The sequence below is a fragment of the Lottia gigantea genome (genome assembly GCF_000327385.1).
Source record: "Lottia gigantea unplaced genomic scaffold LOTGIsca_61, whole genome shotgun sequence".
NCBI lineage: Eukaryota > Metazoa > Mollusca > Gastropoda > Lottiidae > Lottia > Lottia gigantea.
In genome coordinates this window covers 771,425-785,852 of record NW_008710086.1, presented here as the reverse complement: position 1 = coordinate 785,852, position 14,428 = coordinate 771,425, and the positions used below count along the sequence as shown (strand labels likewise).

At 31.0% G+C, this 14,428-nt stretch overlaps 1 protein-coding gene across 1 annotated transcript; it reads right to left on the bottom strand.

Moving 5' to 3' along the window:
• Positions 1-4,348: 4,348 nt before the first annotated feature.
• LOTGIDRAFT_128403 (hypothetical protein) lies at positions 4,349-12,564 on the bottom strand (the record flags this gene model as incomplete). The annotated part of the gene is made up of 9 exons (XM_009064242.1): positions 4,349-5,082; positions 5,572-5,697; positions 6,056-6,190; positions 6,451-6,578; positions 6,949-7,057; positions 11,179-11,298; positions 11,759-11,870; positions 12,143-12,228; positions 12,423-12,564. Coding segments are annotated over 9 exons (1,692 nt in total), but the record flags the coding sequence as incomplete, so codon positions are not given.
• Between the last annotated feature and the right edge of the window lie 1,864 nt (positions 12,565-14,428).

Sequence of the window (14,428 nt, the reverse complement as noted above, 5' to 3'; positions counted from 1 at the left end):
TAAAAGAGAAATGATGTGTATATAAAAATATAATAAAATAAAAACAGGAAGCACAAATAATTATATAATATATTAATCTTATTCAGCTCAAAACTAGGGAAATATTTCTATTTTATAGTTTTTAACATTTCATTATAATGTTCATGAGCTCACAACATTTTCTATTTTATCTTAATTTAACATTTTTATCTTGTTTTTATCATTTTATCATTATATTATATTGATAATGAGCTCAAAGCTGCTGAAAAATTTTCCTATTTATCTCATTTTCATCAATACAGTATAATGTTAATGAACTCAAAGCTATTTGAAATTTCATCCTTTCCTGTCTAAGCTCAGGACTTGGAGCTCTCTTTTAATTTCAGTCTAAACCACTATACATACTTTTTAGAAAGTTCACATTAAGCGACATTGGCTCCATTTTACATCAAAGAAATGATCCAGTGTTTTTGGTGGATTTTGTAAATATATATATTCAATACCAAGAATCAAAGTCTGAAAAGCAAGAAAACAAGAGCCCCGTCCGTGCAAAATATACTAAAATTAATATATGTTATTAAGCTTTGTGTAGTTCATTCTTATACAAATACTGATTCACAAACCTATTATACACCTTAATATTATATTATTGCAATGCAATATTCAGCTATAATATAAATATAAACAATGGTGACCTATTTAACAGTGAATGCATGTGCATTTTTAATAGGAATTGTGCTACATATATTTAAAAATCTATATATATTCTACAAAGTACTATTAATCTAATACTATCAAGATAATCTATACTCAATTCTAAAAATTCTAAATAGATTGAATTTTGTAGTGTCTTAATTGATGCAAGACTGTAACATCATTTAGGACCAAAATACAGACACATGTATAACAAAACACAAAGTATATAGGCTTTATTATGGTATTACTCACTTCTTTAATAATTTAACACATAATGTTTCAACACAATTTACACCTGTCTTCAGATAAAAAGATATGAACCTTAGTGGCTTAGCTGTGTAAATAAAATGTTCTTGATTTGGCCAAGGAAGTCAAGCAATACCGGTTTAACTTCAGCATTGCGATAAATTTTGAAATAAGGATTTTATGCAAATAAGATAGCTTGTCAGGCAAGGTAATATTCGCCCACTGGCAGCTTTGATTTTAAATAAAAATATTTAGCAGTACACCCCCCATTTCATGTGGCCATATAAAAATGGAATTTTGTCATCCACCTTTTCTGCTCTTCACTGAACATATTCAAGCAATACCTGTACATGAACATTATTTGTTAAGTTTTTTATCAATTTTAAACTGTGTCAAGAATTTAAAATGTTATACATTGTGTTATATTATGTGCCTACTAGAAGTATAAAATCTATCAACAGTTGATGCAATTGTCAAAGTGGAATGTAAGGTATAAATTTAAAGCTTGGTTTAGTTTTTATTCTGTAGCGTTTTCAAGTAAAATTTAGTAAAGAAAATATAAAAAAGAAACTATTAAACTTAAAGCACACTGGTGTAGTTTAAGGCTCCAAAAATAATAATAACATTCAACACCACGGATAATTATAATATTTTACAACAGAGATATTTACCTAGGAGCTAACAGGTGTACAAACACAGTGCTATCTAAATTACTTTTACCATTACATACTAATAGACACATTGCAATATATAGTAACACATTGTGATACATAACACATGATACATAGTAACACATTGTGATAGACACATTGCAATATATAGTAACACATTGTGATACATAACACATGATACATTGTAACACATTGTGATACATAACACATGATACATAGTAACACATTGTGATAGACACGTTGCAATATATAGTAACACATTGTGATAGACACATTGCAATATATAGTAACACATTGTGATAGACACATTGCAATATATAGTAACACATTGCGATAGACACATTGCAATATATAGTAACACATTGTGATAGACACATTGCAATATAAAGTAACACATTGTGATACATAACACATGATACATTGTAACACATTGTGATAGACACATTGCAATATATAGTAACACATTGTGATAGACACATTGCAATATATAGTAACACATTGTGATAGACACATTGCAATATATAGTAACACATTGTGATAGACACATTGCAATATATAGTAACACCTTGTGATAGATAATAACAGATAGTAACACAATGTTACAGCATATAAAATAAGAGTAGTTAATCTTACTATGAAATCAAAACAATCAAAAACTTATATTGAAATCTATTTATTGTTAAGATGATCTACTCTTGTTCATGTTAGAAATCTGACCCAGATGAATATCATAGATATATTAATATTAACAATTACACAATTATATTATAAACACATAGTTAGATATTGTGATACAAACAAAAACTTGGCAAGTAAATCAACAAATATAATATAACAGTGTATGAAAATTATAGGGTAATGATTGGTATATTATAGTTGTTTAAAAAAAATTAATTATATTTAACGCACATACTTGTATGAATTAAAACATAAACACAAGCAGTTGACCTCATTTTGTAAGTTGTCGCAGATTAACATACAACATCCAAGTTCAATTTTAATTCAATCTACATCAGACTAAAGCAGACTGCTCGTGATTATATTTTAAATTATATATGAATGTGTCTAAACTTCTTGGCTAGATTATATCAGTATACAAATTTTCCATAATTTATAAAATTATAACAAAGAGATATAGAAATAATGATTAGAGATATCTAAATAGATATTGCTGATTTATAAAATTACAAAGTAAATTATCAAAATAAAAAGATAAGACAGGGTGGGTATTATTGAGGATGAGAGATTGTTTCAGTGTTACTAGATGGTAAGAAGGGTGCACGATATACATGAGTGTTAAATTCACCATTATAAAGTATATTAATTACAAGTATATGATGTAAATCATGATGGTTTAGATATATCCGTAGATATAACATAGTTCAAAATGTAAAATATGACAGATTTTTTCAGATTTACACCAGGGTAAGAAACAGTGTGCATTATATTTCTAATTATACAGTATATAAAATACAAGACCATGAAAACCAGGGTGTAGATATATCAGTTAATAACAGTGATTTCTAACAAGAAAGTTACAAATATTAATAACAAGATGCATAGTAATAAGGACAATACAGGTCTCAGGGTAGCGCGGGAGGCGGAGACCATAAGGATGGTTATTGTAAAAGGACAAAATTTAATAGCTGCAAGCATGGTAATGATAACAATTATCAGCAAACAAAGTATAACAATGTAGGATGGTTTATAATTACAGGACAGAATTAATTAGTAGGCTACAATGGGCACTTAATATTCCTTGGGTATTTTTCTAAAGTAAAATCAATTCTAAATGTTAAGAAATAGAGGAATTGAACTATAAAAGTCTTTTTTCATTTTTTTCAAGAATAAGGTCCAGCACATTGTTCAAAACAGTCTAATAAAACATTGTTTTGAGAAGCACTAGATAAAAATAAACATAACTTCTGATTGGAATCTATTAATTGAATTTGTAAAGATAAATAAAGATACTGAGCACTATATAAAGACTGGAATGTAAAGATGATAAATAGATAGATTTAAAAATTAAATAAATTCAAAAAGTTTGAAGGTATACCATGTTACAACAATAGTATTTATGCGTGAGGTTGGTCAAGCAGGGAAATATATTTTCAATTGATAATTTAGAATAAGAAATACAAGATAGGTTTAGTAACAAGGTTTGAACAACATAAGAAAGGTTTATAATAATTTATAATCTTAGAAAGCATGGATATACATGTACCAGATTATTTTTACAAAAAGCGTATATTTTGAGTTATAATAAAAAATGACGAAGGATGGTTATTTATACTATAATGAATTGATATATATATTCAAGAATGACGTTTAAAATTTTACATAGAATAAAAATACCAAGCTCTGATTGGTTATTATATAAACAGAATGGTAAACCAGAGCTTTCATTGGTCTAAATATTCAATATGACAATCTTCTATTCAATTCTGATTGGTCAAAATGAAAATCAAGGCTCTGATTGGTCAAAATGAAAATCAACGCTCTGATTGGACAAATTATTAACATAACAGTATTAATTGGTTCAAATATTCGAAATTACAAACTGATCTTATTAATTCGTCAAAAGATTTGAACAAATCAATGCTATGATATCAAAATGTAAACAGAATGAAAATCCCCAGTTCCCATTGGTTATAACGTATATTAGAATGATAAACTAAGCCTCTGATTGGCTGAAATAACGGCACTATGATGATTTGAGATTTAACAAATTGTTCAGAAACTAAAACAACGTTCAATTAAACATCAATCTTTCGTTTTCCAATTGATTTAATAATTGTCTTGGTTACGGCTGCGGCTGCCAGGGCGGCGTACGACTGCCATTTCTTATTTTTGGTGCCGTCGGAATAATCAGCAATACCTCGAACGAACATAAAACTGTCTTTTCTATTTCCGACAATAGATTCCAAAACCTGATCGAATTCCGAATCAAACGCACTTATATTATATTTACTGGCGAAATCTAATCGCATGGAATCCGACTTAACAACTCGACTTCCAGATCCAAATACTCCAAAATGTAACCGTGGTAACCCTTCTCGTACAATAGTGCCCTCTGGTGGACTAGGATGTTGAACTTCAATGACCTGGTCGTCTCCAAGATCCATATACAATCTATCCGTGTTGTCTGGCGGTCGCTCGAAATTATTCTCTTGACCTTGAAGTATCTGTTCGCCCTCTAACATATATCTTTCCCATGATGCCAAGCTTGGATTCGACTTCTGTAAGTCTTCGATCTTCTCGGCAATTTTCTGTAATTCTAAATCTCTCGGCGCCCAAGTTTTCATATTATAATGGACATCGTTTTCTTTATTTCGTAAGATTTTATCGCAATAGTAATAGATATAGCCCTTCTCATCTTGACGAGACAGGAGGACGTCACCAAGGCGGACATGTTTGAAATAATTGGTATAATGCGGAACCCCGCCTGCTACTCCACAGATAAAAACATGCTCAATATTCTGGAATCCACCTGAAACATTAAATATTCTTTTATATTAAATAGAAATAAATTTGACAGTCCAATCCATAAAATTGAAATCAAAATCCAACAACAGACTTAACAACAAGGCATTGAACCTCTGCATTTATAGAAGTGTAACTACACTAATGAATCTACACTAAATTAACAACTAACTTTAGAAGACAGAAACATTCTGAATTTGTGATATTCTTTTTTGTCAAATAGAAATAAATTTGACAGTCCAAAGCACAAAAATCAAAACAAAATCCATCAACAGACACATCTAGCATAGTTGAAGGAAATAAGGAGAGTGCCTTATGCTTAAAAACTTTAATATGAAAGGTGCAAGTGATAATTTACTTATTCCATCTTTGTTTTGACTTACGACACCCCATTATTAAAATAAGATTCAAGTTAGATCAGGTCCAGATACTTCAACTCGTGGCTCCCCACTTGAATTTAACAATTCTAACATTTCTACTTATAATAAAAACTTACCTAATAACCTAGTAGTAGAGTTACCAGAAGATATCTGTGCAGCTCGGAAATGACCGATAGCTGGTAATTTAGTGGAGACTATTTTATGTTCTCCTATATATCCTATAGTATATACATTAGATTCTCCTGTAAATATAAAATATCATATATTACTCTCATCTTCACTTTTTACTACCGAACAACTTTACTGACACAGTAACTGGTCTGGGTGTAGCTCATTAATGAAATGAAGCCTAATGTCATATATAGGCTATGTTTTGAAGTTTGCAATGAGGGAAATTTTGCCAGGTCCCAGATGTTTGAGCAATTTTTTTTTCATTTCCAACTATTAAGAGATCTTTATGGTACATAGTCAGGAAAACACTGGGCATCAGTTTATGGTACCACCTGAACCACTAGATACTTTGCCATGAAATAACCCCACCCCTCAAAATCACTGAGACGCCATGGATTCCTGATAAACACAGAATAAAACTAACATTACCTTCTGTTTTATATTTAACATAAGTTGTTTTATTTTCCATCATAGAGTCGATAGCTAATTTCTCACAATACAGAGCTGTTATTATAGCTATAGTTGGTTGATCACTAGATGACATCATGGGCATATTCTTAACAACTTGTACCTCTATAATAAACAGATAGAATGAATAGCTAAATGAACAAATGAATGAATGAATGAATGAATTCATGGAAGGATGGATGAACGAATGAATGATTGAATGAACAATTGGATGAATGAATTAATGAAATGTTCAGTCAGATGTCTATTGACTGGTCCTGCAATTCCACTAAAACTAAGCGTTTAATGATATAGATAACACAACTTTTGCCATAGTAATGTAATATAGGGTCAACCATTATTGTCCAGTCTCTTACCTGTTTTTCCAGTCTTTTCATCCAAGACTTGTCGAACAACTCCTCCATTCTCTAGAGTACGAACTAATTCTTTATGTTTCAACTCATCTAGCTGTGCTGTTACTATAGTTTCATCAAAAGCAGTAATTCTGGAAAGAAATATGTGGAATTGTGGGTCCATATCTGAAGATTTCTGTTATACATTTCTTGGTTTATAAAGGTGACATCCCATATAGCAAAGGTAACAACCCAGAGAAAATCACTGAGTCTAAATCAGTCGGTCATGTCCGGCATTTTGGGCAATTCATGATCCCTGATTTAGACCTTGGCTTTTTTTCTATTTTGTACACTATCTTGGTATTTTAATTACCCTTTAATGGCCTTGAACATTAGATTCTTAACAATTTCGTCTGATCATGGAAGGCAAGTAGAGTTATCGAAAGATGAAACACAATAGGGAATATCCAGATTTGTATTTTTATCAAATTAACGTGACCAGAATATGGCTGAATAACAAACCTGACAAGATCTTCCACAGCGAGCACGTTAGGATACGCAGATTCTAAAATATGCAATAACTTCTCACGACAGATTTCAGTTTGAGGCCGGAGATCTTCTCTTCTGAAACCTGGAATATAAATGATAAATTCATCAACCAATCAAATCATTTCTACAACTGTCACACTATTTGTGCATATCATTAACATATCATTAACATATCATTAGTCTTTTTAAACATATCAAAGAAAAGCAAGCATCTGTGTTTCATTTCATACAAAATCTTGCTACTTTCTAATTTCCAAATTATTTTTAAAATCATATCCACTTGAGGTCATTTTCCTTGACCTAAAATTTTCTTAATTTTACCCACAGCTTTTTAACCTGTATTTGCTGGCCATGGAAAACTTGCTTGTGTCTCACCACAAACACTCACTCAAGGAAAAATTATGGTTTTTTCTGTTTTAAGAGTTACACACTGTAATAATATTGCTGTAACAATACCCGAAAACTACTGGCAACAAAATGAGTATATATAATTAAAAGCAATTTGTAGAAATATAAAAACAGATTTAGATAAACATACTGGAAGCTAATATCCTTAAAAATAATAAAATTTCAAAAAATATCAAATGTTTAAGAAAAAAATATCCTTTGAAATATCTCAAAAACTTCGTGAATAAATTTTGTATTAACTTTTTATTAACACTGCACATGCATGCTCACAAAAACACACATTAGTGCATGAACACACATGCATGCTGACTCAATAAAAACAAATTTGGGGAAAGCATCACAGTGTAGCCTCTATAATTGAAAAAATTTCGAAAAACAGTAGCCAGCCAAATTAAACTATTAAGTGGTTCAAGAAAATTTGCTTTTTGCTCAAAAAAACATCAATTCTGTTTCATTCGAATTTGGTTTGATTTCTAAAAATGTGAAAATTTACTAGAAAATAGAAATATCGGTAAAGAACCTCTCAAAAGCTGAAAACCTTGTTGAAGATAAAGATAAGAACCAAGCCTCTTGTCTCTGATGGTTCCAAGATTTAGGGGATTATATCAGATTGCCTACACTGGGTGAATACAGCCCTAGAATCAGCTAATGTTTTTAAAACACACAGAACAATTCTTCTTATAATCACTTTCAGTCAGTTTTGACCATAAACCTCAAAAGTTGTTAGAATTTGTTATCAAATCTTGCTACAAAAGCGTATTTTTCTTACTCTATTAAATAACTAAGCATTAAGTTACACATTGAAAATATATAAAAATATAGTTGGGAAGACTGGAACGATGAGGTCAATCGGTGTGTGAACACACCGGAATCTTGCCTAAAATTGGCAGAAAAAGATGACAGAATCTATCATAAATTCAGAACAGAAAAAAAGTTAAAAGAAAAAAGTTGCAGGAATCACAAATTATTCAAATTATCTAATCATTCAAAAATTAGACCCAAAGCCTTACTCCACACTCAAAACCAAAAGTGTTCATAACTTTTACAGCAGAAAAGAATAAATAAACCAAGTACTAACAATCTGAACCACAAAGCAAAACCCAAAATCTAAACAACAAGTTGAGGAAACATTGGAAGTTATTAATTAATTATTCACATGAGGAAATATATCAATCATAAGAGAGTCATTATTTCATAATGAAAATAATTTCCTTTTAATAATCACAAATGTGAACATTTTAACAGAAATAGCAAATAAAACTAAAATTCAGAATTTTTCAGAAAACAGTTATTCTTCGAAAATTTTGACTTTCACTTTTGTTAAGTTTGTTTACACAGGTTTGATTACTGTTAGCTATAATTTTATAACCAAAGATTCATCCTGATTGTAAAAGCTATGACACTTCGTGTAACAGACCAAACACATTGCTGTATGATTGAATGGGGACCTTCAAAGATGTCTGCCCTTAATTTCCAACAATGAAGATTGTAAAAGTTATGAACACTTGTCAAGAAACACCCTGATTTCAAAATCAATTCTTAATTTGTTTATAGCATGCACCTCTAATTAAAACCCTGGAGCAGGTAGTCATAAATATCATAACTTTATATCTCTACAGCTTCTCATTGGTCAAATCTGATTAAATTATAAATTTCAACCAATCAGAGCTTGTGAGAATATTTAAATTAGTGCTGGATATTGCCAATCATGCCTTGATACGATAAATATTACGATTCTTATTCATGAATGGAACTTGATAGCGTTGGATGGTGTAAATTATATAAAATATGTATACAAAGTATCAATACACATTCACACAATAATATATATATTGTAGTATACTGTTATTGCCCTGTCGCAAATGATCAATCTACCAATATTATGTTCCAGCACGAATTCAAATATGATCACCTGATAATATGATATGATGTTTATGACAACTCTCTCCTGTTTTTTACTTACTTGAACCAAAAAGGCCTTCTAAACCTGACACAAAAAGTATTTTACGTTATTTTATAATAACAATGCCCCCTATTTCCCATGATATGATGATGGTGCCGTTAGATTGAAAAGATATACCATTATACAATGGAATAGCTCAGTCTGTAGCAAGTTAGATTGTCGTCTTCTTGGATGGTGATATAGCTCAGTCAGTAGGGAGTTGGATTGTCGTCTGCTAGGCCATTAGATACAGTGGGTTCGAATCCCAATCATATGATAAGAAAAAAATTCTGATGCCTGTGCCAGTGCTTCTGAGTGTCAGACTGGTATCGGCTTTCATCCCTTAATATCAAACGTTACATTATTAAATAAAGCAGTAATTGATATAGATTAAGGGTGTTTTGGTTTATTGTCAAACATTATTTGGAAAGGGCATTGATAATCCAGTCTATTCCAACAGGCTTTTATAAACTCTTCACCACCTATAAAAACCTGACTGGGGCATGAACAATAGTTTGGAGCCCATATTATCTAATCTTACCCTTAAAGATGATTGAAAAACAAAATCCAAGAACATAACAACAGTCAAAGAACATCAAAAGAACTTAAAACAACACGGTGATGAAAAATAAATCATTGTCAAACATGGAAAATTAGAGAGTTTGAGAAGGGGCTTTACATCTCCCTTATACTTTTACAGGAGTAAATGTTTACTTTTTTAAAATGTTTTCAACCAAAGCGCTAGTTCCGTAACTTTACAATGAAACTTTTTCACATTGGAACCACAGGAGATAGAATGAAAATGGCGCAAATTGATGCTATCAGTGTTCCAAATACACGTAAAACATTTACAAAACCTCTTTATAATCCCTTTAATAGATTACCATTTAAGGATTCAAGTCTGTTTGCCTAGAGGAAAATTATTTCCCATGTTTGACAGAAATACAATAACTAAACAATAATCAACAGGGTGCTGGAACTAACAATATGGATGAATGAAATAAAACAATATTTAATAAAAATATTGAAGGGCAAAGGCACACTGGATGATTTTAATATGGTCCTACCAAATAAGTCATTTGCGTAATCGAATTTGATGAGTAGAAAGTCTGCCAAAAAGTCTCATGATCCATGTCCATGATCTGCTTCAACTTTGACAATATTTCACAAAGGAAATATGTGATATTCTGTCAGTTCACTTTTAACATTGTTTGGGTTAACATATATGACAACTTTTGAATGTATTTGATCAAAATTGCACAGAACACGTTTTAAAGAAGAATTTTGTTAGATCTTGATTGAGAAATGAAGTAAGCTCCTGCAAAAAACTAAACATCTTGATCTGCATTTTAATCATTTTGCTATTTGGCATGCCAGTGATAACCATCCAGTGTAGCTACTCGCTATTTTAAACAATGAAACGTCGTGAGATAAATAATAAAATAAACAGTGAAATTACAATAGTTTAAACAATGTACCACATCTTACCTATATTATCCACAGAGATTAGATTTTCTAATAAAAGTTAAAATATCATCAATAATAATACTCTTACTTTTAATAATTCATGTCAATATCAGAAAATTAATACTTATTAAATGGACGTGGATCATATTTATCAAACCTTTTCTAATTTGACACCGTATACTTAAGTCATTTGCCTGTGCTTTCGTAACTTTGTCATTAGTACTTTCGTAACTTTGTCATTAGTACAAAGTTACAACCTTAACTCTCTAAAGTTAGCTTCTAGGTGGTAATTTTTAACTTATAACAACCACCAATCTGAAACATTACAAATTATATGAGACACTATCCGACTGATACCAAAGGGTTAAGAAAAAAAGGGCACGTACCTGGACTTTGGGGGGCATCTTTATCATCAAGTTGTTGTATTTCTAAATCAACTTTGACAGCTTGAGAATATTTATCTCCTTGCATCTGTTTCATACATTTCTTAATAAACCCCACATAATCTGGCAACAGAGAAAAATATTCCTACATAATCTGGCAACATAGAAAAATATTCCTACATAATCTGGCAACACAGAAAACTATTTCCTTATAAGCCCTACATAATATGGCAACAAAGAAAAATATTCCTACATAATCTGGCAACTCAGAAAAATATTCCTACATAATTTGGCAACACAGAAAACTATTTCCATATAAGCCCTGCATAATCTGGCAACAAAATGAAACTGAGGTTTAGAGTGAACTGAGAGTTTAATTTTGCCAGAACACTGACATTAGCGTAATCTTTACCATTTTCCTATCGAGGAATTTTTAACGTGCACATCCTGTAGCCTAAAGGGCCTCTTTTTATTGTCCTATTGGCCAACTTCTGCCACACGCGATCCGAGCAGGGTGAAACCAGTGTGCTACTAATCTGGCAACACATACAAATATTATCTGATAAATAAGAGATAGACTTACCTTTAGGGAAGTTATCAGGTTTAACAAGTTCTTTAAAGAAATCGTATGCCGTCGTAACTTGGTTATAATAGTCCACACCTTCTCGATACCAAAATTTTAGTCTTCGACTTTCCTGTAAAATATTAATTAACACTCCAATATTTTAACAGAACTTGAAAGACCTGACTATATGAGCATGTGAAATATTGAGTTAATAAATTGAAATATGTGTTTGCTCTGAATTTATGCTGTGTGACCTTCAATTTCAGCTAATGTTTTTTTTTGGATAAATGTACACACCGTCATACGGACAGAGGTAATGGCAATATACGTTCACATTAGAATGTGGATTTGAATTTGGCTGTAAAAAAAAAAAAAAGTAATAAATGCAACCATCTAACTTACCACAAAATGTTTGCCTGTTTTTTGGTCGACAAGGAAACACATGAAACCAAGTTGTAACTGAGGTTTTGACAGGTCATCAGCATCAGCTGGAATATCATCATAAATTATTACCAACATATTGATAAAACATAGGTAACAGTTAATGAACTTGAGGAAGTATATCAAGAATAAGTGAGTAATTATTTCATAATGAAAAGTGGTATCAGGTGTCTAGAAGAGTAAGCATACCATGCCTGGCACCACACCTATCATTAATTTATTCATATAATTATCAACAAACCTGAGGCCTGTTTGTTGATGACTAAACCACGATTCTGCCCTGATCCTTCGTGAACCACGGCCGAATCATCTAAATTTAACTTCTTCTTTCTTTCTATTTTTATATGTGTCGCACTTCCCTTCTTCGACGGGGTCATCACAATATCTAAAATATACAAAAATATTTGAGGTATAAATGCAAAGCCTAGAGAAATATATTGAATATAAAATCAGATTTTAAGAAATACAGTAATCTGTTATTTTTCAACAAATATTGAGAACTATGAAAATATGAGTAGTATTCTATGCAATCCTGTAATTTTCCCCTAGAGTTATTAGTTATGCTCACTCTCTTCCATGTTAGAATATTGACTGTTGACTTCATACAGTAATAAAATGTGAATTATGTATTATTTTCAGTGTTGATATCAGTTTAATAATTATAACACCTGTTTATAATAATATAATATATATAAACTGTTACATTGTATTACATTGTTTAATTCTATTTTAAAATAAAATTAGTTTAGACCAGCGACTTTGGTCCCATTACTTTCAAATTTCTTATATTACATAAGGAAAGAATAGACTTGTAGCCTCTCTCGACTATTCTGTGGCCCCCTACTCGGCTGCCCCTCCCCTACCCCTACTAAAAAAAAGTTACCTACTCCAAGAGCAATTATTGAATACTGAAGTTTATCAAACAAGTTCTATTATCATATTTACTTAATCTTTAGTTTAATTTTAATCTACAGTGATTTAACCACATGCAGTCTATTTTGTCATGAAGGGTAATGTAGAGAGAAATGAGGTTTCACTGGGTCCTATCTATCTTAAAGCAGGGTTAAGATTATAGTATTCTTTATTAACCTCTCAACTTCAGACAAGATATAAATAGAGTATAATAAATAGAATATATAACATTGTATGACTTCCACTTTTAAATACATATTTTAAAATAGATCTGTCCTCTAAAATTGTTTAAAACTCTCATAAATCTTTCAGTTGATAAATATTTAAAATAAAAATCATGTCTGGTTAAAATTGAATATTAAACAATGTCAGTTTAACCTTGAAAATATTTAAATCATCTTCATGAGACCAGACTCTTCAAACTTTACAATATTATATATAAGGGTGCGGACACACTAACGGTATTGGTCGCTGTTTTTTTGCCGCTGATTAAAATTTCATGTTTGATATATTATCGTTGATTGTTTCATCATCTGCAAGACAGAGCGTCATCATCCAATCAGCTTAATTTTCCTTTCAATTGCATGATCCGCACTTAAAATTGACTTAGTGGGAAATGACTGACTCCAGATTTTTTGTCTCCTCTTGTGCCCACAGCCGGTCGGCAAAACTCATGATAAGACAAAATCGTCCACCAAGATCGCTCAAGTGCCTGCATCATTACTTTCTGTCTACAATGAACACAGAATTGAAGTTTTTTTTCCCTCAATTCGCAAATATCTAAAATAAAATTTTCAATTGGGTGCCATTTATCTTTATTGTCTTTGGGTCCATAGAAGTATTTGGTTCGGTGATTTTACTTTTGAGTAAATCACCCTCAACTAAGAGATGACCCCTTTTTCAGACTGAAAATTTCTTTTTGTAAAATCCTATTTCCAGTGGTCTTCATCTACCTAAGACAATTTAAAACTCTCAGTGGTAGTTTGTAATTGATATTTTAACTCATATAAAAGTATTTGTAATTGTAGACAGAGAAAGGTAGTGTATCTCTCTCAATGATGACTCAATGTTAAATTCTCTATATCTCCTGTGTTGTTTTTTTCTTGTTTTTTCATTAAATAGTGTTTTATTCATAAGTTACAAGTTATACACATATATATATATAAGCTATGATTTCAGTAACAAGTCTAAGCTGTCCTATGTTAGCTAACTAACTATATACAGTATATAAAGACCTAGTAAGAAATATGCTTATTCAGTATTAGTGATAATAAAATACGTTGCTCGTTGCTCGTACTATTTCAACTTCATTCAACTGTAAATATTCACACTGAA